The sequence below is a fragment of the Phocoena sinus genome, chromosome 2 (assembly GCF_008692025.1).
Source record: "Phocoena sinus isolate mPhoSin1 chromosome 2, mPhoSin1.pri, whole genome shotgun sequence".
Classification (NCBI taxonomy): Eukaryota; Metazoa; Chordata; class Mammalia; order Artiodactyla; family Phocoenidae; genus Phocoena; species Phocoena sinus.
The window spans coordinates 112,619,607-112,644,238 of NC_045764.1; the positions used below are offsets into that span (position 1 = coordinate 112,619,607).

At 40.7% G+C, this 24,632-nt stretch overlaps 1 protein-coding gene across 1 annotated transcript in view; it reads left to right on the forward strand.

The window, feature by feature from the left end:
• The window catches only part of NPAS3 (neuronal PAS domain protein 3), a 758,103-nt gene that overhangs the window by 490,486 nt on the left and 242,985 nt on the right, over window positions 1–24,632 (forward strand). The window contains exon 4 of the mRNA XM_032621122.1: window positions 22,418–22,507. Coding sequence (XP_032477013.1) covers window positions 22,418–22,507 — 90 coding nt within the window. The remainder of the gene's footprint in view (window positions 1–22,417; window positions 22,508–24,632) is intronic.

Sequence of the window (24,632 nt, forward strand, 5' to 3'; positions counted from 1 at the left end):
TCATGCCTGGTCATAACGCTTCTCGTAGCAATTCCCCTGAAGTTTCAAAAAGTCCCCTCAAACTTGACCTTTCGACACAGAAAGTCTACTGCTTCTGAGACTGCTTACCAACGCAGCCTGGCTCTGCCCTCACCGCTTTACAATTTCTTTCCTTCTTTTTGGCAGAACAAAAATGTCCAAGTTCTGTATGTTTGCTTATAAATACATGATTCAGCTGTGTTCCCATCCTTTGTGTCAACAGGAAAATTCCCTTGTTCTATGTTTAGCTTGAATAATTACCAAACTGTTTGGGATTAGAATGTGAGGATGTGACCTCACAGCAATTTTTTCATTTCCTTTCTCTGTCTTTAATACATTTCAGAAACTGAAAATACCAAATCTGGTTTTTTTTTTTTGATGCTTATCAGTAATGGAAACATTGCAAAACAATCAGCCCAATACCTATGCTTTGTTCATTTATTGCCTTCTCTGAAGATAAATTGACTGTACTCAACTCTCTTCAGCATTTTTCTTCACCTAGATATTATTGCCTTGTGCAGCCACCCCAAGGTGACTGTTATCACTTAATTAAATCCTTGCACGCTGGGAAGAAAAAACAACATTGTTCCTTCATAACCCCAAGGAGCCTATTTTTAAGGCACTAAGGCTTTCCCTGTTTATTAACTTATTCCTGGCTACAACAAGACACACTTTTGTTGATGAGCAAAAGGTTGTATTAGCTTTTTATTTTCTGGGTAAACTTATCTATTCTCTGGGAAGAGGAAAAAAAAAAGAACGGACATTGCCAGAGAAGAGAAAAAAATGGGGTCTCTTCACCCTCCCTGATTCTAGTAAAGGTCTCTGTAAACACGGAGCTAGAAACTAGAAGCAGGGGGATTCGGGGAAGGGAATGAGAAAATAAAATGTAAACATGAAATGGGAACAAGACGAAAAGTAAAATGACGTGTCTGTCTTCTGGGGGAGCACGCAGGCTAGAGGACACCACTGTCAAGCTAAGGAAGCCAGGCATGCAAGTTACATGGCTTTTTTTTTTTTAATAGAGAAGATCTATTGATACTTCTCTTTGTTGCTGCCTAGAGTAGCATCTCTTTATTAACCTCTAGCTTAATGTGTTTATTTTTTCCTACTCAGGATTCCTTCTTTACCTTAGGTATTGGTCACCCATTATCAACCAGTCCTATACTCACTTATGTTTCCAGGCATCAAAGAAATACCACTGGGGTATGTTTAGAAGTGCGTGCAAGAGTGTGTGTGCACACACGCATGTTAGCAATAGGGATGCACAACCTGTAACCAGCAGTTCTAAGTGCAGCACTTGATATCAAAAAGTTCACTTGCTGCAAAGGAGTTATTTGTTCACGCATAGTAAATGAAGTACCTTTTAGTTTGTTTCTAGTCTATTAAATCATGGGCCAGAAAATGGGTTTCTCGCTTCTAAAATTTGGACCCAAGGAAGCATATGTGTTTATTCATGATGCTAAATCATTTTACCACACGCTGTGTTCACCAACAGAGTAAATGCTGCTTAAAGCTGTAATATTGGCAAGAGCGGTTGATGCTGTGACAGGCTGGGGTTGGATAGAGACCTGGTTCTTAAATAGTTGGATAATTAAGCTATCTGAGCCATCTCTGATCATTGCCCACAGGTTACACGTTTCTCAGCTCCACACACAGGTGAGCGCTGGCTTCCCCCCTCACACAGCGCAGGAGATGGTCAGCGGCTCGGTGACCCTATCTCTGAAATGGGAAAAGTGTAAACAGCTCTAGGATGATATGAGAATGAGCCCCATCATGCCTGTGAAATTTAACAAAAGGGCCATCTGTACAAACACCAGGAGTTTTTCCTTGCTTGGTGCATGAGAACCTCCAATGCCTACATGGAGTGACTGAGAATCTCCACGAGTTGCTTCTTGGATTCGGGTCAGATCTGCTGTAGTTTCCATCTTGCCAGCCAAGTGGATGCCTGTGGCTATGTGTATTTCAGTGCACTCACTGGAGTGCATTGGTTTAGCTTCTTTCCCCTGCAGGTTCACTTCTTTTCCTTTGTAATAGCGTTGTAAATATCCCACTGCGGCAAGTTAGAGCCCTGGCAGACAGTGCATTTTGTAGCACCCATTTGACTTTCACCCTGAGCTGTGTTTGTCTGAAGAGTGTGCTTGGTGTCACGATGAAGTGCGTATGGAGGTGTATACATATTTGGTTTCAAGTTCCAGTTTTGTTGACCAGAAACTCTTCATGGCTTTCTCCCGACAACCTTAGAACACAACCTAGAATCATCATTGAGTATTTGTCTGTCTGTCTCTCTCTTTTTTTTTTTTTTTTTTTTTTGCGGTACGCGGGCCCCTCACTGTTGTGGCCTCTCCCGTTGCGGAGCACAGGCTCCGGACGCGCAGGCTCAGCGGCCATGGCTCACGGGCCCAGCCGCTCCGCGGCATGTGGGATCTTCCCGGACCGGGGCACGAACCCGTGTCCCCTGCATCGGCAAGCGGACTCTCAACCACTGCGCCACCAGGGAAGCACCTTGTCTGTCTCTCTCTTACACACACATACATACATATTCATTCATCCTCCCCCTCCCCAAGTTCAGGCACGGTCATTCTTAAGCCATTCTTCTCAGCAGTGTATACCTGGCCTTCCAGAATGTCCAATCAGGAGGCAACCCACCTGTCCTCAGTCACCAATTTTTATTCATAATAGTCTTCAGTGTCAGGAAACCCTTCCTTTACCACCCAGATCCTGCACACTGCATTTTCCCTTTACAAACAGAAAGACTCGCTTCCAGCCTCTGCGGAGGAACCTCACCCGTGCTCACGTCACCCCCAGGGCTCCTCCAGGCTGAATAATCCCATCCATTTAACCATTCTTTAAAAGTCTTATGTTTCAATTATCTGACCATTTTCTCAGCTTCCTTTTGAACCTTTTCTCAATTCTTCTTTCAGTAAAGCAGCAACCCCAGAACTGATTTTAAGATCTAAACAGTGCTGAATTTTTAAAATTTTATTTTATTGAAGTATAGTTGATTTACAATGTTGTGTTAATTTCTGCTTTAAGCAAAGTGATTCAGTTATACATATATATATTCTTTTTCATATTCTTTTCCATTATGGGTTATCACAGGATATTGAATAAACTTCCCTGTGCTATAGAGTAGGACCTTGCCATTTATAAACAGTGCTGAATTTTTAAAAAATTAACTTAGAATTCAAAAATTCAGTGTTGGTGGCTCCCATTGATAGGCATTTAGCATAAAAATAATGAGTTGATCATGTGCCCCATGTGAAAGAACTGTCGGCACACACACGCACGCGCACACACACACACACACACACACACACACACACACACACACACATGATGGGAGGGAGATGTTGGCCTTTACACAGCCCTGGAGAGCAGGAGACACTCCCTAGGACACCATGACCTATGCTTGCTGAGCAGGAGACAGCCAGCAGCCTTGAAGTCTCTCACATACCTGGGAGGACGGGTGTTATTTGAAGGTAAACAGAATTGGACTCAGGCAAAATTGTCGAGTGGATGAAAGACTTCAGCATTGGGCATTTTTTATTCTCTTTCCTCGCCACCCCCTACCTGCCCTCCTGTCCTCACATTGATGAATGTGCAGGCCAGTGCTGTGTACTTAGAAGTTACTGAGGTAAAGCACGCTGCTGCCAAAGAGAGAACCTCAGTGGGAATTGCCTCCCTCCTTCCTTCATCTTGTTTCACACTCTCGATAGCCCATTCCCATCTGGAACACAGTTCCGGAAGCTAAGAGACAGTCTTCTCTCTAGCCCGTATCCACTTTCATCTGCTTCCAGTTATACTTGAAGAGGGAGTGGTGGAAACAATACAGAATTAGTATAAAATCATTACAGTATCAGTATTTTCAACAGCAACTTACTAATAGAAATGTTACTGTTAATATCTTCACTACTTCAATACCTAGAACTTTATCCATTCTTTTTTTTTTTTTTTTTTTTTTTTGCGGTACGCGGACCTCTCACTGTTGTGGCCTCTCCCGTTGCGGAGCACAGGTTCCGGATGCACAGGCTCAGCAGCCATGGCTCACGGGCCCAGCCGCTCCGCGGCATGTGGGATCTTCCCGGACCGGGGCACGAACCCGTGTCCCCTGCATCGGCAAGTGGACTCTCAACCACTGCGCCACCAGGGAAGCTCCTTTATCCATTCTTGCTTCAAATTCTTATAGATTTTTCTATCAGTCTGTTACACTTTAGCCTGGATGAGTATTAGAATACAACTTACTTTTCTGGGACTATCAGATGTCTATTTCCAATACTGTTTGGGTATAGGAGAACTGCTCTTCTGTATACTTGCCACAGTATTTTTAATGCATGTGTATTATTTGGGTTAAAAGGGTAAGAGTTGCCTAGGAATCAGCCTATGTAAAAAATCGCACTTGTGGAATGAGATCTACCCAGTAGATTATGATTTACCAAAGTACGGCTTAAACCATGTCTGGCAGACTGTCAAGACCTGCTACAGTCTCTTGGTTGGCTGAGGTCACAATCAGAGAAGACAACCACCACCTTCTTGCCCCAACTCTGCTCTGGACATCCCCCTGAGAACTATTTCTCTGCCCTCTGCCCCAGGGAACTCAGATCTATAGGGGGGCAAATAGTAGCAGTTTGGTACCAAAAAGTTAAAAATCTCTACCATGAAAAAATATGGTCCAAGTCCACGGAGTCAATATATAGTACACAGGCTGCATTTGTGTTCCTGCCACACAACTACCACTTACTAACTCTATGATCTCAGTTTTCTCATCTCAAACAGGGATGATGATAGTATATACAGGCCTATCTTGTTTTATTGTGTTTGGCCTTATTGCACTTCACAGACACCGTGCTTTTTACAAATTGGAGGTTTCTGGCAACCCTGCGTCTAGCAAGTCTAGTGGTGCCATTTTTCCAACAGTATTTGGTGACTTCATCTCTCTGTGTCAAATTTGGATAATTCTTGCAATATATCAAACTTTTTTTTATTATTATATTTATTACTGTGATCTCTGATCAGTGATCCTCGATGTTACTATTGTCATTGTTTTGGGGCACCAAGAACTGTGCCCATGTAAGGCGGCAAATGCTATGTGTGTTCTGACTGCTCTACCAACCACCATTCCCCCCCATCTCTCTCCCTCTCCTCAGGCTTCCCTATTCCCTGAGACACAGCAATATTGAAATTAGGCCAGTTAATAACCCCACAGTTGCCTCTAAGTGTTCAAGTGAAAGGACGAGTTTCACGTCTCTCCCTTTAAATCAAAAGCTAGAAATGATTAAGCTTAGCGAGGAAGGCATGTTGTAAGCCAAGATAGGCTGAAAGCTAGGCCTGTTGTGCCAAACAGTTAGCCAAGTTGTGAATGAAAAGGAAAAGTTCTTGAAGGAAAATAAAGTGCTGCTCCAGTGAACCCATGAATGATAAGAAAGCAAAACAGCCTGATTGCTGATATGGAGAAAGTTTAAGTGGTCTGCATGGATCAAGCCAACCACAACATTCCCTTAAGCCAAAGCCGAATCCAGAGCAAGGCCCTAACTCTCTTCAATTATTTGAAGACTGAGAGAGGTGAGGAAGCCGCAGAAGAAAAGTTTGACGCTAATCAAGGTTGGTTCACGAGGTTTAAGAAATCAAGGCATCTCCATGACATAAAAACACAAGGTAAAGCAGCAAGTGCTGATGTGGAAGCTACAGCAAGTTATCCAGAAGATCCAGCTAAGATAATAAATGAAGATGGACATACTAAACAACAGATTTTCAATGTAGACCAAAAAGCCTTCTGTTGAAAGAAGATGCTATGTAGGACTTTCATAGCTAAAGAGGAGAAGTCAAAGCCTGGCTTCAAAGCTTCAAGGACAGGCTGACTGTCTTGTTAGGGGCAGTTGGTGACTAAGTTGAAGCCAGTGCTCATTTACCATTCTGAAAATCCTAGGGCCCTTAAGAATTATGCTAAATCTACTCTGCCTGTGCTCTATAAATAGAACAACAAAGGCTGGATGACAGCACATCTGTTTACAACATGGTTTACTATTTTAAGCCCACTGTTGAGACCTACTGCTGAGAAAAAAAGATTCCTTTCAAAATGTTACTGCTCATTGACAATGTACCTGATCACCCGAGAGCTCTGATGAAGATGTACAAGATTCATCTTGCTTTCATGCCTGCTAATATAATATCTATTCTGCAGCCCATGGATCAAGGGGTCATTTCAACTTTCAAGTGTTATTACTTAAGAAATACGTTTTGTAAGGCAATAGTTGCCATAGATAGTGATTCTTCTGATGGATCTGGGCAAAGTCTGTAGAAAGCCTGGAAAGGATTCACCATTCTAGATGCCATTAAGAATATTTGTGACTCACGGGAAGAGGTCAAGATATCAACGTTAACAGGAGTTTGGAAGAAGTTGATTTTAACTCTCGTGGATGACTTCGAGAGTTTAAGACTTCAGTGGGGGAAGTAACTGCAGATGTGGTGGAAATAGCATGAGAACTAGAATTAAAAGTGGCCCCTGGGGCTTCCCTGGTGGCGCAGTGGTTGAGAGTCCGCCTGCCAATGCAGGGGACGCGGGTTCGTGCCCCGGTCTGGGAGGATCCCACGTGCCGCGGAGCGGCTGGGCCCGTGAGCCATGGCCGGTGGGCCTGCGTGTCCGGACCCTGTGCTCCGCGGCGGGAGAGGCCGCAACAGTGAGAGGCCCGCGTACCGCAAAAAAAAAAAAAAAAAAAAAAAAAAAAAAAGTGGCCCCTGAAGATGTGACTGAGTTGCTGCAATCTCATGATAAAACTTTAACCAATGAGGAGTTGCTTCTTATGGATGAGCAAAGAAAGGGGTTTCTTCAGATGGAATCTACTCCTTGTGAAGATGCTGTGAAGATTGTTGAAATGACAACAAAGGATTTAAAATATTACCTAAACTTAGCTGATAAACTAGCAACCGGTTTTCAGAGAATCGACTCCAATTTTGTTTTTGTTTTTGTTTTTGTTTTTGTTTTTGCGGTACGCGGGCCTCTCACTGTTGTGGCCTCTCCCGTTGCGGAGCACAGGCTCCGGACGCGCAGGCTCAGCGGCCATGGCTCACGGGCCCAGCCGCTCCGCGGCATGTGGGATCTTCCCGGACCGGGGCACGAACCCGTGTTCCCTGCATCGGCAGGCGGACTCTCAACCACTGTGCCACCAGGGAAGCCCTCGACTCCAATTTTAAAAGAAGCTCTACCATGGGTAAAAATATTGGATTGGCCAAAAAGTTCGTTCGGGTTTTCCTGTAAACCCCGAACGAACTTTCTGGCCAACCCACTACTATCAAACAGCATTGCGTGCTACAGAGAAATCATTCGTGAAAGGAAGAGTCAATCCATACGGATAACTTCGTTGTTGTCTCATTTTAAGAAATTGTCGTGGCCACCCCAACCTTCAGCAACTACCACTCTGATCAGTCAGCAGCCACCAGCACTGAGGCAAGACCCTCCACCAGCAAAAAGATTATGAACTGCTGAAGGCTCAGATGATAGTTAGCATATTTTCACAATAAAGGATTTTTAGTTAAGGTATATACATTGTTTCTTTAGACATAAATCTATTGCACACTTAACAGACTATGGTATAGTGTAAACAACTCTTATATGCAAGTGGGAAACCAAAAGTTTTGTGTGACTCGATGTATTGCAATATTCACTTTGTTCTGGTGGTCTGGAACTGAACCCACAATATCTCTGGGGGGTGCCTGTACCTCAGAGTTAGGAAGTGAGGATTGAACTGGGTTAGTCAATGTAAAGTTCTTCTCCCAGGGTCCAAAACAGAGACTGCCTCAACAAATTCTGTCTGCCACTCATCCGCATGGTATATATATAATATCATACATACACACACACACACACACACACACACACACACACACACACACACATATAGATATATCCTTGAACAGTTCTCGTTTTTAAATGACCATGCTTATGAAAGTAAAATTATTTTTATCCTGTTTTTATGGGTTTTTTTCTTTCTCAACTTCTTGCTGACATTACAATCTTATCCAAGTCTCCCGCCCTATATTTCCTTAATGTGTTTCTTTCTGATAACTTCTATAATAGCCTTTTTCTCCTTTACAAATATTCTGTTCCCAGCTTGCGTTTATTAAAGTTCTAAAGAAGAATGTTTATGGGCAGGATGAAATCGTATTTCAACCATGAATACTGAGTCCTCTTCTTGCTTGTCCTTTTAAGTTCTTATCTAACTTATTTAATTTTACTGCCTCTAGTATATTTTCCCTCTTTTTCCAAGTGTGTATTTCTCCTTATGCCAGGTAAAAACCACTCTTATTAGCAGAGACTCTTTCTAAATCAGCATCCCAAGTCAAATAATAACCACGGTGGGTGCCATTTATTAAATACCTACTATATGATGGCACTTTTATGTGCATTAACTCTAATCATCTTAACACCTCTGTTGAGTAGAATAAATAAGGTATAGATATTATTCTTTACATTTTCATTTAAGAAAACAGTGAAGTTGCAAGTTCAGAGTTACAGCTTAGGTCTGCTTGAGTACAAAGCTCATGTGTTCTTTTCTATTGCACCAGGCTGCCTCTTGAAGACTTTGGAGTATGCTCATTTCAAAGCTGGGTGGGGAACCTCTTCAGCTCTGGCCACATAGGCTCTTTAGCTTCCTGGAAGGAATTGAGGAGACAAGGCCATAATTGTCCCATCTTCTCTGCCATCGGCCCAAATCTTAGAGTCCCTCTGAACCTGACTGGGGACTTTCTGACAGAGCCATGCCTCTCATGTTGAGGGCGACTAGAAGATGGAATTAAGAGAGGCTTCTCCATAGCCCCAGGTCTTTGAGCCATGAGCTATGGCCTTGGCAGGATAGCCCCCTCGCTGGGCATTTTTCAAGAATTCAAGCAGGTCCCTCCCTGGTGAAAGCTATGGAATGTGCTTCTAAGCAGTGATCGCAATCGAGGCGCCCCGGGCTCAGAAGGAGTCCATCTGCCTGACGCATCTCCTTTTCCTTCATCAGCCCTCTTCTTTTGGGGATTCCTCTAAAGTCCCCTGACTCTGAAAGTCTCCTGTTTCACACCTCTTAATGAGGCCAGGAATCTGTCCCTGTGGCTCAGACACCCCCGCCCCCTTTCTGGTGCCTCACCTGGGACTTGGATGATACCCATATTGCTTTTTCATTGAGGACCCTGGAGAAACACTAGAGAGAGATGTGAAAGGATCAGTTCTCTTTAAACTACTTCAGCTGCTTACTGTGTCAGCCATCCTGTTGTCAATTGAGCAGAGCAGAAAAGTGGCGGGAAGGGCCCTAATGCTTCAGCCCATGTCCTCCAACACAGACGGCATCTCTCCACACTTGAGTGTTTAAGCCTATATGTTCTCTTGTGTAATTCATTCAAACTTCCTAATACATCGAAAGGGGACATTGGTAATATATTTCCTTCAAAAAGTTGCTGGATAACTTGCGACACCCACCATTCTCTTGTGTGTGTCCCTGGAAGCCAAAAGATTTCAGCCTTGAAGAAGCAAACGTAAATGATTCACAGCAGAACCCATAGATTTTACTCTGTGTAGCAGACCTTTGGGGACAAAGATTTTTATCCTGCTCAAAAATGAAGATTTTGTGTCATGTCACGTTATTGAAATTTTTAGTTGAGATAACATAATCCAGTGCATTAAAGAAGCCCAATATAAGGAAGAATTGCTTTTTGGAAATAAGTGAAAGAATTTCTTTTGTTCATTGCCTATAAGGGTATGTTACTTAAACCTTGCTGAGATTATGGAAGAGAGCTGGCCTCACTGCATTATGGAATATTGATAATAATGTTAGTCATGTACCGTTACACTGTCTTAGTCTCACTAGCTCAAGTGGGATTCAGTATGTTGATAAACTGAGGAGACCTGCGCCGACATGAAGTACATTAGTTCTGCCTAGTAGGTCATGCCTGTGTGCTTTTAGGCCACATCCAATAGGCCGTGTCTGTGTGCTTCTTAGGAAATGGCAAAATAATGTTGGCTATACACTTTCATGAAAGGTGTCTGCATGATGGAAAAGAGCCAGGAAAGGGTTAAAAATCTGGGGGAGAGGAGCAGCAAATGTCTTAAGCAAGTGCGATTACTTATAATGAGAACAGAAAGAACATACAGAAAATGATAAAGGCTTAAGGTTGTGTTTGTAAAACCCTTAATATATTTTTTATTTGCTTCGGGATAAAAGTCTTCCATTAGGACACAGAGGCCAATTTGAGTCTTTAGAGGCTCAGTCCTTTAGGGAAACTCACTCTCCAGCCTGTGAAGCATTTAAGTAGAAATTAAAGTAGGTCATCCTATTACTAAGAAGAAGCCCCCAAGCAAGACAATAAAACAAATCTCACTTGTTGGAAAAGGTCAAGGCTAAAATGAACAAATCTCATTGGAGGCAGAAAGAATCTATTGCCAATATTCAACCACATAAAATTTACACTAGCCTACACAAATTTGGAGCCATTCTTGGTCTTCAAATTTTGTCAGTAATCACTATTCATCCATGAGTCAGATATATAAACATTTTCATAGTTGTTTTACTGCCCGGGGGAGTTTTCACATACAAACACATTCAGAACAGGATTGCTGGGAACAGTAGCTGAGAAGCATGGTACACACTGACCACCACACCACACCACACCATCCCCACAACCATCAGTATCTCTTGCACTAAATGGATGAATGCAGAATGCAAACCAAAAGGTAAAAGGCAAAGAGATAAAAGGAAATAAGAGAAAAGAGGAGAAATGAAAAGGGGGCTGAAATGAAAACTAGAAATGGGCTTGAAGCTGTTGATCCCAAACCTCTACACTGGTTTCCAAGGTGATCCCAGGTGATGTTCTATAATACTTCCTCACTTTTTTCAGGCTACTATCACTCGTGAGGAGGTTGGTGTTTACTTACACTCTAAGTTACGTTTAAGGAAGAGTTGTAATGGGGATTCATCTTTCTTTCAAAATTATTAGGAAGTTCTCCATTAAAAAATTAAGTCTGCAAGCTTATGTGATGGAATGTGGTAGATACAGGTAGAAAATGTCTTAAATGGGAAGTGGATCATCTTGTAGTCTTGGGATTCTAGACAGCTAAGAAAAATACCATCCTAGTAATGAAAATAATACTAGTTCACCTGCCCATCCCTTAAAAGAAACCAGGCAGAGGGCCAAGTGAAGAATCAGACTTGGAATTGTTCCTTCCTACCACTGTTGCTGGCAATTTGGATGTCTTTGACATCGAAGGTTGAGAATGACTATGCAGGAGGTGACGGTTGTGGCTGAAGGTATTTAAGGGCTGTATGGTTGAGGCCACTATAAATTTTGTAGATTAACTAGAATTTTAATTAGTCCAATAGTCATTGAGAGGTAGACTGTCATTCATCAACTGCATTGAATGGTGGAACATATCCATTTTCAAATTATTTTTGTTCTCACCTGTCTTTAGCTATTTAAGTCAAAAGTGTGGGTAAATGGATCATTGTGCACATTAGAATTAGACTGAGACTATTGATTCAAGGTTTCTAGTGAATGAATTATCAACATGACCAACTGCAAATTTCTTTTAGAATTGCTGCAAATTGGCACATCAGCGCCTTTGAATAGATCACGCATGATGTAGTTATGTTACAGCTATCGTTACGGTGAATCCCTGCAGGATGTGTAATGTTATGGCTCTTATATAACTTCAATGAAGCACATGGCCCTGAGTCACTGAAAACACTTTATCCAGTGATTCCTCAGGTGTGTTAGTTGATACAGCCTCTAGAGCTAAAGTAGATATGTGGTGTTCTGTAGCCACCCGTGCCAAATAGCCCAAGACAAAATGCACAGTCACTTAGACCTGCCTAGCAGACGGACATGCTATGTGCTGCTTAGGAAAAAGTAGAATAGCAAGGTCTGTCACTCTTTGACAGGTGTCTAGGATGTCAGTTACCGGCCTCCAACTTCACTAAGGAACCTAGGAAAGGGGAAGATCCTAGTTGATGATAACATTCCAGGACAGGGAGAAAGGGAAGATTATATCCGGGCCAAAACCTTTTACATTTCCTTCTGCCCAGGGAAATTTATATGGTGGCATTTTTAGCTCCATGAAATGATCCATCTGTGTTTGGGAATTATAAGACCATATGTGAGCACCTTTGGAGATACCTGGGTAACCAAGTATCCAGGCATCTCAAAATTTATAGAATAGATCTGTTCCTGAAAAGTTGACCATTTAGTGACAGTTCATGTATTGCGTCGGATTTGCCCTTTGACACCCATGATGCGTTACTCTAGTAAAAACTTCAACTTCAAGACAAAACAGAATTATAATTTTTGAGTATTTTTTAAACAAATTTGGGAACATATTTTAAAGGAAAAAACTCACAGTGATTATCTGACTTAGTCAAATAGCAAAAACAGAAAATAGTTGGGTCTGTCATTTTTGCTGCCTCATAGGTGGGTCAGAAAGGCGTGAGATGGTAAGCCCAGTTGTTTCCGTGGTTTAGATACATCCTTCACCTTCTTCAAATCACTGTAACATGTCTGATTTTACATTCAAGCTAGGCACTTTAGGTTTTATCTTTGCATTTCCATTAGCTATACTTCTCTATAGACAACTTCAGTCCCATGATGCCTATTAAATCTCACTTAGATTTTGGGTAAAGCATCTTTTGATCCTGGAAATTCAAGTAATAAAATAACGAGTAACTCTTCAGTGGTGGCACTGAATTCTCTTCCAGTCACGATAGTCATCAGAGGAGATCAGGAGCAGGAAGAAAACTCCAATCTCATATTTCATATTAAAAAATTTCACTTTAGAAAGTCAGTGGAAAATATCAGAATTTAATTTTCTTCTTTACTAATGTCTTTATCCCACAAACAGAAACTTCATAGTCTAGCCCAGTCCTTTCATTCCGTTCCTGAATTGAACCACAGCAGAAGCCAAGATATATAGCCAAGTACCATTGCTTTTAATGGTATAAATTTGGACTGTCATTTAATATACACCTAGCAAATTTGGTGCTAGCAAATTTCACACTCAATTGCTCTGCTTTGAAGGATATCATCTAGAGATTCTCTGAAGAAGATCTCTTCTGACATTAGTTGTTATGCTTTGGAGATATGCAAGTATGTTAGCAAACAACAAAAGTCCACAATCCCTTTTGCTTCACCTGTGTTCAATAGGCATGTGGGGATAAAAGCAGAAGCATTTCTTTAGACCCCTGAATAGGATGAGACCTCTGTGGACAAGCACGTATGCCGTCCTTTCTTACCTAGACTCAGTGGCCAACTGTGAAATGAAAATAGAAGGTCGGCAAAGCAGTCGAGAACCATAGCAGGTGGTAAACCAAGCTGTTTATCTCAAGATCATTCAGGACCTGGCTTCTAATTCCATCAGAGTAATTGATTTTCACATAAATATGCATCTTTGCTTTGTATGGAGCTAAGGCAATGAAGCAATGTAGCCTTTAAGCATTTGAAATGTACAGAAAACCAATATAAAGATATCAATATTGTAAATATAAGATACAGAATAGGTGCAATTACTTGAAAACGATTTCAAAAACAATCCTAATAAGTATTGTCGATTTCTGGGACTGAAGGCTGCTATTAGCAGTCCATCATATTTATAGCTTAATGGGGGTCTAGTAAAAATTAATTATTAATTACATGAATGATACATAAAGAGCAGAGAATCTAGTTACAATGATTTCCTGAAGTTAACACTGAAGGTTTTCATGGCCCAAGCATCTTCCCCCACCAGAATTTCCAAACTACTGTCTTAGTCCAGGCTACCATAACAAAATACCATAGACTTGGTGGCTTAAACAACAGAAATTTATTTTCTCATAGCCTGGAGTCTAAAGGTCCAAGATCAGGGTGCCAGCACAGTTGGATTCTGGTGAGGACTCTACTCCTGGCTTGCTGATGGCCGCCTTCTGGCTGTGTGCTCTCATGGCCTTTTCTGGGTGCTTGCCTGTGGAGAGATTGCTCTCTCTTTCTCTTCTTATAAGGCCACCAGCCCTATCAGATTAGGACCCATATGACCTCATTTAACCTTAATTACCTCTTAAAAACCTGGTCCCCAAATATAGTCACATTGGGGTTTAGGGCTTCAACATATAAATTTGCAGGGGTGGGGTGGGGGGGTGGGGTGGGGATCATAATTCAGTTAGTCCATGGCAACTTTATTTGTAACAATTAAGTTCTTTTCAATACAAATGTTTTTAATACCCTTTCCCTAGAGATATCAGTAAGTGTTTCCTGAAATGAAACTCATGTGAATGCACCAGTTTAATATCTAAGGTCTCTAAATGGTCTTTTAATATGCTAAATTCATTACAGGGTTCTCTAATCATTGTTACTACCTCTGACACAAACTCCTTACCTAAAGAACTACATGTACAAAGATTTTATCATTTTCTTTTAAATATCCTGTTCTTTAAAGTTACCCACTGCCCAGTAAACAGTCCGGTTCATGTCATAATCAGCCGTAACAGAAACAGCAATATGGGTCTATCTTGTATCACTGAGCATGTACTTTTAGGCAAACATGACTATAAAATAAATTTCTGCAAAATCAATCTTATTTTCACATGAACTTCTATATAAAATAGTGTAGAAAGGAAAAAACTCTGAGTCTAAATGAAAAACTTTGGGACAGGAAATGGGGTTAGTGCGCTGGCCAGCTCCATGGCCTGCTGGTGTGTGTTCTCAAGTCTTGTCCTGGCAGTCGCCCGTTGGGAGGTGTGGTTCTCCTAGCAGTTATGTATTAACTGGGGTCCCTTCTCTATTCTAGGCATTAGCCTCTTCCTCTAAGGCATGAGAATTTCCTTGAGGGCTGTAGTCTCTTGACTGGACATTTACAAACTCCAGGAAGATAAATATGTGAGGTGATGGATGTGTTAATTAACCAGACGGGAGGAATGTATATGTATATCCAATCATCGCAATATATACTTTAAATATTTTACAATTTCATGTGTCAATTGTATCTCAATAAAGCTTAAAAAGTACAAATTCCATTAATCCATGCCTTTTCCAACCCAAAGACAGCATATTAGAGGTATGGAGCTTGGTAATATCAGACAAGAGTACCCACCAGGTACGGAGGGGGGTGGGTGTCCTAAGCTGCCTTTGCCTTGCTGCTTTTTGTTTTATAAAGTTAATTTCCAACTTTACTCGTTTTCTTAGTCTTGGATCCCACAGATGAATTTTCTTTAAGAACATAACTCATGAGTTGGTCTTCGTTCAGCTAGTACAGGCCTGGTGCATAGGAAGGCCTGGTGCAACAGGTGTTTTCTGAATGCATCACACTGCAAAAAGAGGAGTGTGAGACTCACTTATGTGGAAAGAAATGCTGGAGGAAGCATAGATTCCTAGCAGCTGTGATGGGGTGTGAAACAACTGAAGTCCCCAGCTGGTAGTCCCAGTAGCAGGAGGAAAAGGAAGTTCCTTCTTTCTTACATCTACCACGTATTGATGTGTGACACTGGGCGATGTATTTAATTTCTCTGAGCCTCAGTTTCCTTATCTGTAACGTAGGATTAAATAATACCTAGCTCACATTTGGGCTAAATAATTTCCCTAACAAATATTAGTTTCCTTCCCTTCCCTCTCCTCTTTGGTGAATATCTGAGTGAACTGAGCATTGTTTAAGACATCATATAATATAATATGCTATGATCATATATATTATATATGATATATCATAGCATATTTGATATATATTATATGTATATCTATATATGTGTGTATGTATTATGACCATTCCCTATTTTGCAGTCATCTCTTATCCACAGGATGCCAACAATTATTAGTATCTGTTCTTTTTTGTGTGTTGTTTTGTATAACTCAGACAATTTGAAAGACACCTGGAACCAAGCTCCATGCGTAGCCAAAGCAAAGCAGTGCCATTTTTAGGTCTTTCAGGACCAATACGACATAGTGCTTATATTACTCCTGCCGACCTGGGAATTCCGCCTTTAACTTGAAAGAGAATTCTGAATTCAAAGAGAAGGATGCACAATAAGGAATTCCCTCCTGGATTCTGAAAAGCCTATGTTTCAATAAATAAATATACCACATACACAAAAAGGAGACATTTTAACGTTGCAGTGGATATTTGTGCCTTAGGATAGCTAGTGGGGATCCTCTTCTTGAGGCAGAAGGAGCACATGGTCAGTTCTGCCTCAGGTGGAGTCCCAGTCCCCTGGGACAAGCCACAGATAATGTGGGGTCTGCGTGTTGCCCCCTGTGGCTCAGAGACACAGACACGTGTGGTTCTACCAAATGCCGCACCCTGTCTTTATACCAGAGCCTGTTGTCCAATTGGATGGATGTTCAAATCAAGAAATCCACCTTCCTCAAGGCTGGATGTATGGCTTGAACTAGCATCCCAGAGAAAAAAGGTCAGCACTTTGATACACAGCTTCCATGAAATGGAATTTTAATGAGCAGAAGCAAAACCTGATCTCCTTGCTCAGAAAGCAGATGTCTTTGTTCTTTTCATGTCGTAACATTTCACTAGCTCAACATCTCCCCTTTTATTCTGGTACCTCTCCTCTAAGACCTGAAGAGAGGCCATCTGTGTCTCTCTGCACTGTTTTCTCACCTAAGATGTTTGGAGTTATGTGTTTTAGGAAACTCTTAGGAAAGGTGTCTTGCAGTATCAAGGTTTGTTGTTCTGGAATTCTTTTTTAAAGGGAAAATAGTCAGATTTGACCGAATTAATCCAATTAGCATTGTGATTGGGGAACATGTAGCTTTGGGTATGTGATAATCATATGAACCTGTTAGAATATCATCCTTCATGTTATTGACTCATTGCCAGTGAGGGGACTAAAGAAAAGACACAGGAGCCAGAAAGCTCTGAGAGATTTCTGAGAGTTAAATAAAAGCCCAACCATTGATGTGTGCTTTTCTCCACTTTGAGCAAATATACTTGACTTAGATGCTTTCTAAGAATAAGGCTTTTGTTTCTCCACAGTGCTTGATGGTTAAAATTCAGATTGCAAAGGCAAAATTTGGGAAACTTTTTCTTCCCCATAAACAGATACACGTGGGCACTTCTGGGCATCATCCCAGGCTCTCCTCGAGGTTGCCGGGAGTCCACATGTGTGTGCGTGGGCAGTACAGCATCACCTCCTGAGTGCAATCAGAGGGCAACATGGCATTTTAATGAGCTCGATCAAAGTGTTATTGTATCGAAAGGCCAAAAAAATGTAAGAAACGCTTTTTCCTAACTCTTTTATCTGCTGCCAAAACAGAGTGGAAAGATAAGTATTGGGGCCCCATCCTCACTCTCCAGACCGTGCTTCTTTTGCGCTTGGCTTCTTCACTCTTTCATGATGGTGGAGATACGTGGTTCAAGGGCAGGCTCACGTATTCGTGATGCTCTCCCACTGCTCAGGTTGCGGAAAGGATTTCCTCACACAGCCTCTCCTTGTTAACAGCAAAGCCACTGTAGCAGTTATAAAGTGCCCGTATCTAATGGCTGGCAAGCATTGTGCTCAAATTCATGTTCTGCTCTTGTCCTAACAGAATTATGTCATGACAATGAAAAACGCTGGGTTTGGAGGGAACGTTGAGTGTGTCAGAGACTGTACTTTATCACGGGTGGGTATTTTCTCCATAACCTAAGCCTGAAGTAGAAGAACATCGCAGATGCATAGTGCATAGGACACGGAGCACACACTTGCATTTAAATCACGTATATCTTACTTTTTTACTGATGTAATTGTGAAATATGTTCTTTTTGCATTCATAATTAGGGGGTGGAACAGATGGTGAAGGCTTAGTTTAAAATAATCTGTCATTAAAATAACCTAGCCTACTGGTAATTCTTCACTCTAACTGGAGTTAGGTCATAGGAAAAGAGTTTGGGGTGATTTCTTTTTTCCTCTTCTACATTGGAATGTAGTAGAAAAAACCCACTAATTTCAGAGTAGTCCTACACATGAGAATTGTCTCTATAAGGGCACGATAGTAAGATTTCACTCTGAAATTTGGCTACAGTGAAATATGCGGGAAAAAAAAAGAAAGCAGAGATAACAACTTTGACGACTATAAATCCATTTAGCACAATGCATTAAACATTAGTATACCTTCAATCATGAAGCTATAGTTAGTTTCGTACCCTGGAAAGAAATAGCCTCATTATTTGACAAATACTGTTAGAGGCACTCAGCTTTTGGGGTTAAGAAACTGTGCCTTACAGTTTATGTGTTACACTGATGTCAGGGGATATAAATTATAATTACAGGCATTATTATTCAGAGATGTTATAGCTCCTGACTTCTGTATCCAAGCCTTATTGCTGCACACATACCTCGTAGACTTACTGCGTTGTGACAAAGAAAATCTCCCAACAGCCCTGTCGAGATGGCTAAGAACTGGTTTTAGTAATAAGAACACTGTCTTGATGAATCGGACATTCGCATGCCTTGAAAAATGTCTGTTTTACTGTTTCTTCTAAGATTTTTTTCTCCATCTGCTTTGAGGAAAGCAGATAGATTTCAGCGTGGCTTTATAATAAATCTTCTCAAGGAGGGACTAGCATTAACATTTGTGTAGATTCTTTTTCATCTTAATCCAACCTTAGTTAATAATCAGAAAATCCTACATACTAAGAAGATGTAATTAACCCTTTGACCCCAGAATCTTAATTGGCGCCTGTTGAAAACAGTGGGCAGTTTTAAAAAAAAAAAAAAATTAAAAGGTAGCCTGCAGTGATTGAAACAGCTCAGTATATAGCAGTTTCTTGACTCAAAATTTTTTAAATTTCCACCAAACTTTAAGATTAATCGTATTTGGTTCCCAAGACTAACTAATTGAATGTTTCCTTCCTCCTCCCACCTTTTAAAATTAAGACACCCACATTAAACCAATACTGATGCTACTCTTAAAAATTTTCTAAGCAGCAAAATACAGCTAACTAAAGACAGGGATGACCCTGAATCAGAAGGTAATGGCTACGCGAAGAGCGACCTTGCCAACCTGCTGGAGACCTGGTTTCGTATTCATTCTTTATTTGAAATGTAATTATAACTGAGTTATTGATCTTCATCTGATACTATAGATATAATTGACTGAAATGATAAGCATAAAAGTGAACAATATGGTTAACTAACTTGTTTTGTTTATCTTTGCAATGACAAACAACTAACCTGACTAGTTGTTTCTTCCCCCCACCAAACTGGCTATTTTTAATTGAATTGACTGGATGTTTTGAGTCATGTAGACAGAGCCTCATTTTAATCTCACCAGGAAATTGGAGCATGTGTCGAAGCTTCTGTTTTTGCCAAACAAAACTGGCCAGTTCTTAGATTGCCACTACTTAATAGTATCAGATGTTTAGCCTCCAGATATTCCTTTTCCCTGCTATGGTGCCCAAACTTCCTCTAGTATTTTAGTAAATACATGAGATATGAACCTACTTTCAAAAAAAAAATCATAATCCCTTTCAGTGAGAAAGTAAAGGATGTGTTTCAGTGGCAAATGAATAGCACTGGGTATTTTGAAAGACTATGAAAGGATCCCGTCTAACTCTGATCTTCCAAATGTCAGGAGCTATCCCAGACTATGTTAGACATCTGTGGCATCAGAATCTACAAATAATCTAATAACTCCATAAACAGAACTCTTGGAGGAAATAATTACCGTTTCTCTTACTCAATTCTAGCACGTGTGATGTGAGGGAAGGAGCTTTGGGCTTGGAGGTAGAATTGGATTTACTAAGTCTTAGTTGAACAATTGTTAAGTGTTGGCTAAAGATAAATAAGACATTGCCTCGCTGTGGAGAAATTCAGTCTCCTTGGGAATTGAATAAGCCGACCAGGATGATACAATGTCATCAGTGCTTTAATAATACTATGGGAGGCGGCATATTTAATCCTGGCTCTGCCACTAGCTGGCTGTATGGTCTTACCCAGCCACTTAGCCTCTCTGTGCTGACATTTCCTCACTTGAAAAATGAGAGTTTAGACTACAGGGGGTCATCTCTGTGCCATCTCCATTAATCCTTTCTTCTGCTCTCATTTAGCTTTCTGATTGTCACTTGTCCTCATAGAAGTTCCCTTGTGATCTCTCTCTGTGTGTCCCTCTAATCTGATAGTGGCATTTTAGGGTTTGAGAAGATGGCTTACACAGACAGCTCTCTGTGATTATATACCAGACCATGGCTCTTAGGTTGAATGGAAAACCTAACCAGGCCCTTCTCTCCCCTGGGGAAGGTCAAAAGAGGGAGTCTTAATCCTCATGAGTCATCCTCAGGAGATGTCTTGCTTGAGGTGAAGACATGTTGAAATGAGATGCTTCCCAAACTTCTGCAAAGGAAACTTCTATCCTTTTGCACTTTTGGTTCCAAGTAAGCTTCCATTGCACCACACCTGAAGCTTGAAAGTTTGCCTCTCACAAGGCTCCAGAGGGTTTGACAGTTTTGTCAGAGATATTGAGTGCAGTTCTCTTAGACAGTGTTTTGCTCCCTGTCCTCTAGATGCTTCCAGGGAGATATTACAGAGCAAAGGTAACCAGGTGACCTCTTGTGGAAGTGACTTATGAACTCTCTTGTCATCCCATTTCTCATTTGTCTCCTAATGGTAGGATTCTATCATTGGAACAAATCATTCAAAAACAAGGGATGATTTTTAAGAAGTTATAGGCTGCCTCTTAATACAAATATTTTAACTTCAGAAATGCTGTCCGATTTATCTTTTCATTAATGTAGTCGTATCAAGTAGAGAATCTTTATTTTTAGTGGAAGGCAAGGCAGTATAGTGAATGAGTCTGACTGTCTCGTTCATGAGTTTGAATCGTAACTTCATCACTTGCTAGGGTCAGGCATATTGCCTAACTTCGCTAAGCCTCAATTTCCTTGTATGTAAAATGTGGATAATAATATAATTACCTCAAATGGTGCTTGTGAAAATTAAAAGAGACAATACATGCAAACTGCTTAGTACATAATAAATGTAAGCTCTTAGTGTTGTACTGTCTTGACCAAAACCTTGTCTATCGTGTAATTTGCTTTTATGTGGAGCAATACAATGTGACTTTTGAATTGTTTTCAGAAGCCACTAAATCAGAGGAGGTGGTTGGGTGCTACCCATAGTTTCTGACCGGTGGGGCTGTGAAAATAGATCAGGAAGCATGGAATCCAAATTTCATACACACGCACACAAACACATATTCCCATAGCGATACATACATATATATAAATACATGTATTTAATATATACATATATATTAAATACATATATATGTATGTTATACATATATAACTCTGAAAAAGTTCAGTATTTTAAGAGGCTGAAATTATTCCTGAGATTTGAGGCAGTGTATTTTTCTACCTGAATTTTACATGCTTCTTCCACCTTTCTATATTTAAAAATTATGACATTAGTTTAATGTTGCCCCATACCTTGTTCCCAGTGAGGATTCCCTGTATTTCCAAATTCCTTTGTAAATACCACTAATCTTTAAAACTTCTTTTTTGGGGCAAGCAATACTTGTGCAACCTACCTGGTTAAAAATAAATAAATAAAGCAAAACACAAGACAGGAGGATGATGGAACATATAAAATGCACTTGGATTGCAAGAATTTGAAAACAAATCTATTCTCAATTTGAGTGGTATCTCGCAGTTGGAGTCCATGATGATTTACACCATTCGTCAAACTGAAAATGAAGCCCTCCCTTTGAAAAGTGGACTAAAGTTTCAGGAGTTACAGATGATGTGCAGCATCCTTCGTCCTCCTCCCCCACCCCCTCTTCTTTTCTTTCCACTTCAGGAGTTGTAGTAGAAACTAGATCTGTCAAATAAAACTTTAATACAGAGTTTTGCAAAACAAGGATTACAGTTTGTAAGGCTTTAGCCTGTAAACATTCACCCATAATATACTGACTTGCCCTATTTGTTCTAACACAATAGGCACTGGGAGTGAGGAGAGAATAATCCTCTATTAATTAGCAAATTATTGATGTCCATAGGAGCTCAAGTGGTGATTTTACTTACTCTTCGTATAAGAACTCTTTTTTTATCTCTTATTCCATGACAATTTTCATTCCTGTTCAGCTATTTAATAATCATGCTGATTTGATCTCAGTGACTACTGAATCCAAAAAAATAAAGGCAACATCTCATAAAATCAACATGACTTGATTTTATATATAAATGTAATGCATCTTGATCAAAATGACAGAGACATAAGGAAGTTCCTGGAATAAGGGAGAGCTTGTGGTCTTAATTCAGACCTTTCATTTGTTCATGTATAATGCAGTAAAGATCTTAGGATTGTGTTAAACATGAAGGAAAAAGTGGTCTTAAATTTGGTTATGTGTTGCTTTGCATCAGATGCCTTATTAACTAAATCCCCACGATATATACTTATTAACCTATTTATATATTTATTTTTTTCTGCAGTCCCTGGATGGCTTTGTATTTGCACTAAATCAAGAAGGAAAATTTTTGTACATTTCTGAAACAGTCTCCATCTACCTAGGCCTCTCGCAAGTAAGTAAGACAATTTGATTCTTGACAGCAGTTGTGAAGGCTCCTTCAGCCTCATGTCTTTCCTTCTTCAGCAGATACTCTCTTTAGCGTGAATTACCCAATTTATTCTTTAAATGGCTCTACCTGACTCTGATCACGAAGTCAATGAGAAAATTGTATGTCACTTCGGAATGTTCAGAATCAACCTGTGCTCAAAACTTTAGTCCCCCTCCCCACCCCCCAAGGATCATTATTAATTTATCGAGAACAAATGAAGTTTCTTCCCTTGGTTGTTTTGAACTTTGAAACCTCTGTGCCCGGTAGGAGAGGGACACACTAATAGTGCTTCCCTTGTGTCCTATTACTGGATGTTTATGGAGGACCCTGCATTGTCCTGGGAGCTGACACAATGACAGGGAGTCATTTGGAGTCAAGAAATGCTGAAAGAGACCATTAAAATGTGTTGCAGGGAGGGTTCCTGCAAGGACGTATTTTGCTGCCTTTGCAAATATTTCCTAATGCGGAAAGACAATTTCATAAAATAGGATAATCTTTCATTATTTGCGGTTTAATTACCCACATGTGTCTGTCAGAGGTGAAAAGAAAAGAAGATGGAGGCAGATGGGGCAAGGGAAAAAATCCTAGATGTCAGTTCTTGAGATTCCCCTGGAACACAAAGATTTGACTTTCGTTGGATTCGCAGACACAGGCTGCAGCTACAGAATGCCAAAATACCCTGAAGAAAAGTTTGCAGTTCCACTAATTATCCAGATGTTTTCTCCATAAAAATGCTAAACATCTGGGTATGTGTGCCCACACAGGTGATTGGCTGAGCTTGACCCTTTTCATCTGGTGGTTTGGCACGAGAAAAACACAGCGTCGGTGGGAGGGATTTTGTATGTATGTGATGATCTGCCAAGCTGGATAATCTACTGCTCATTCAGTTTCCCCTTTGAGCTAAAGATGGAGATAAGATTTGTCTCTCTCCTCTTCGGCAGGACTCACCCTAAACGCACGGCTTCTGAGAGTTGGCACTGCTCTAAGGAGGCAGCCAGCATGGTTGGAACATTTTGGCCGTTAGTGATTTTGCTGGGTAATAGCTAAATCAAGAAGGACATTGGGAAATAACAGAGAGACATATCTGGCATTTGAGGAGGGTTGGGGGAGGAGGAGAAACGCTGCCAAATTTAATTATTTGCTTTTGAGAATCCAAGCGGGGGGCCATTAACTCTTCCTTTAAGGACATGCGAGCTATTGGCTGTAGTGTATCTAGCAATTCTATTTTATGTAAACTTGAGCAAACCAAATGATAGAAGCTGGGCTACCGTCAACTCGATATTAGTATTCTTGCGTCTTGTTGAAATCTCTGGTTTTCTAATGGCTTTTAATAGACTGTAAGCCTTGTCTTAATCTGTTTGGGACCTAGAATTGAGAATCTCCAGTGTTGAAATTGGGGCGCCACCATATTAATACTGTACAGAACTGGAAACCCCACTGTTTGTTGTTCCGCGATGCCCGTATTCATCTGTTTTGTGCAGACTATCCAACAAAGTTTAATAAGCCAGTGAAGAAGAAGGAAGAATAATTAGTTTAAGCAGGTAAATGCTAATTAGGGGACTCCCGAAAAGCATCCATTATATACTCGCTCAAAACACATTTTACAGCCCTGGTTAGTGGTGTAATGCAAATTCTGTCAAGGCAACTGCATTTTCTGTAATTGAGATGTGTACGTTTGCTTTGCATAACAGATGGCTCTGTATGCTTAGAGTGATAGCTAGGAAAATAATAATTGCATTATTCTGGCCAAAAGAATATTAGCTCTTGGGTCTTGGCCATTTCAGTCAGTCCTCCTGCCAGCACAGCATATGCACATATATGGATTGGATTTTCAAGGAAATTGATGCATCTGGAATAGTGTGGCCATCTGAAATATCATCTGTTCAAGAAAAATTTGGCTTTAACCCTGTGCTGGTTTCTCCTTAAAAGCAATAGATTCCACTGCTTCTCTACTGTGGCGTCAAGTCAGTCTTTTCCTAAAATCTGAGGCAAATCATTGAGGTCTCCGTAGAATAAAGCAGCTGTGCAGACATGGTACAGTAGCTGGCAACTTCCGTGCAGTCCTTCCCCACCTTTGCATGGGATGGGT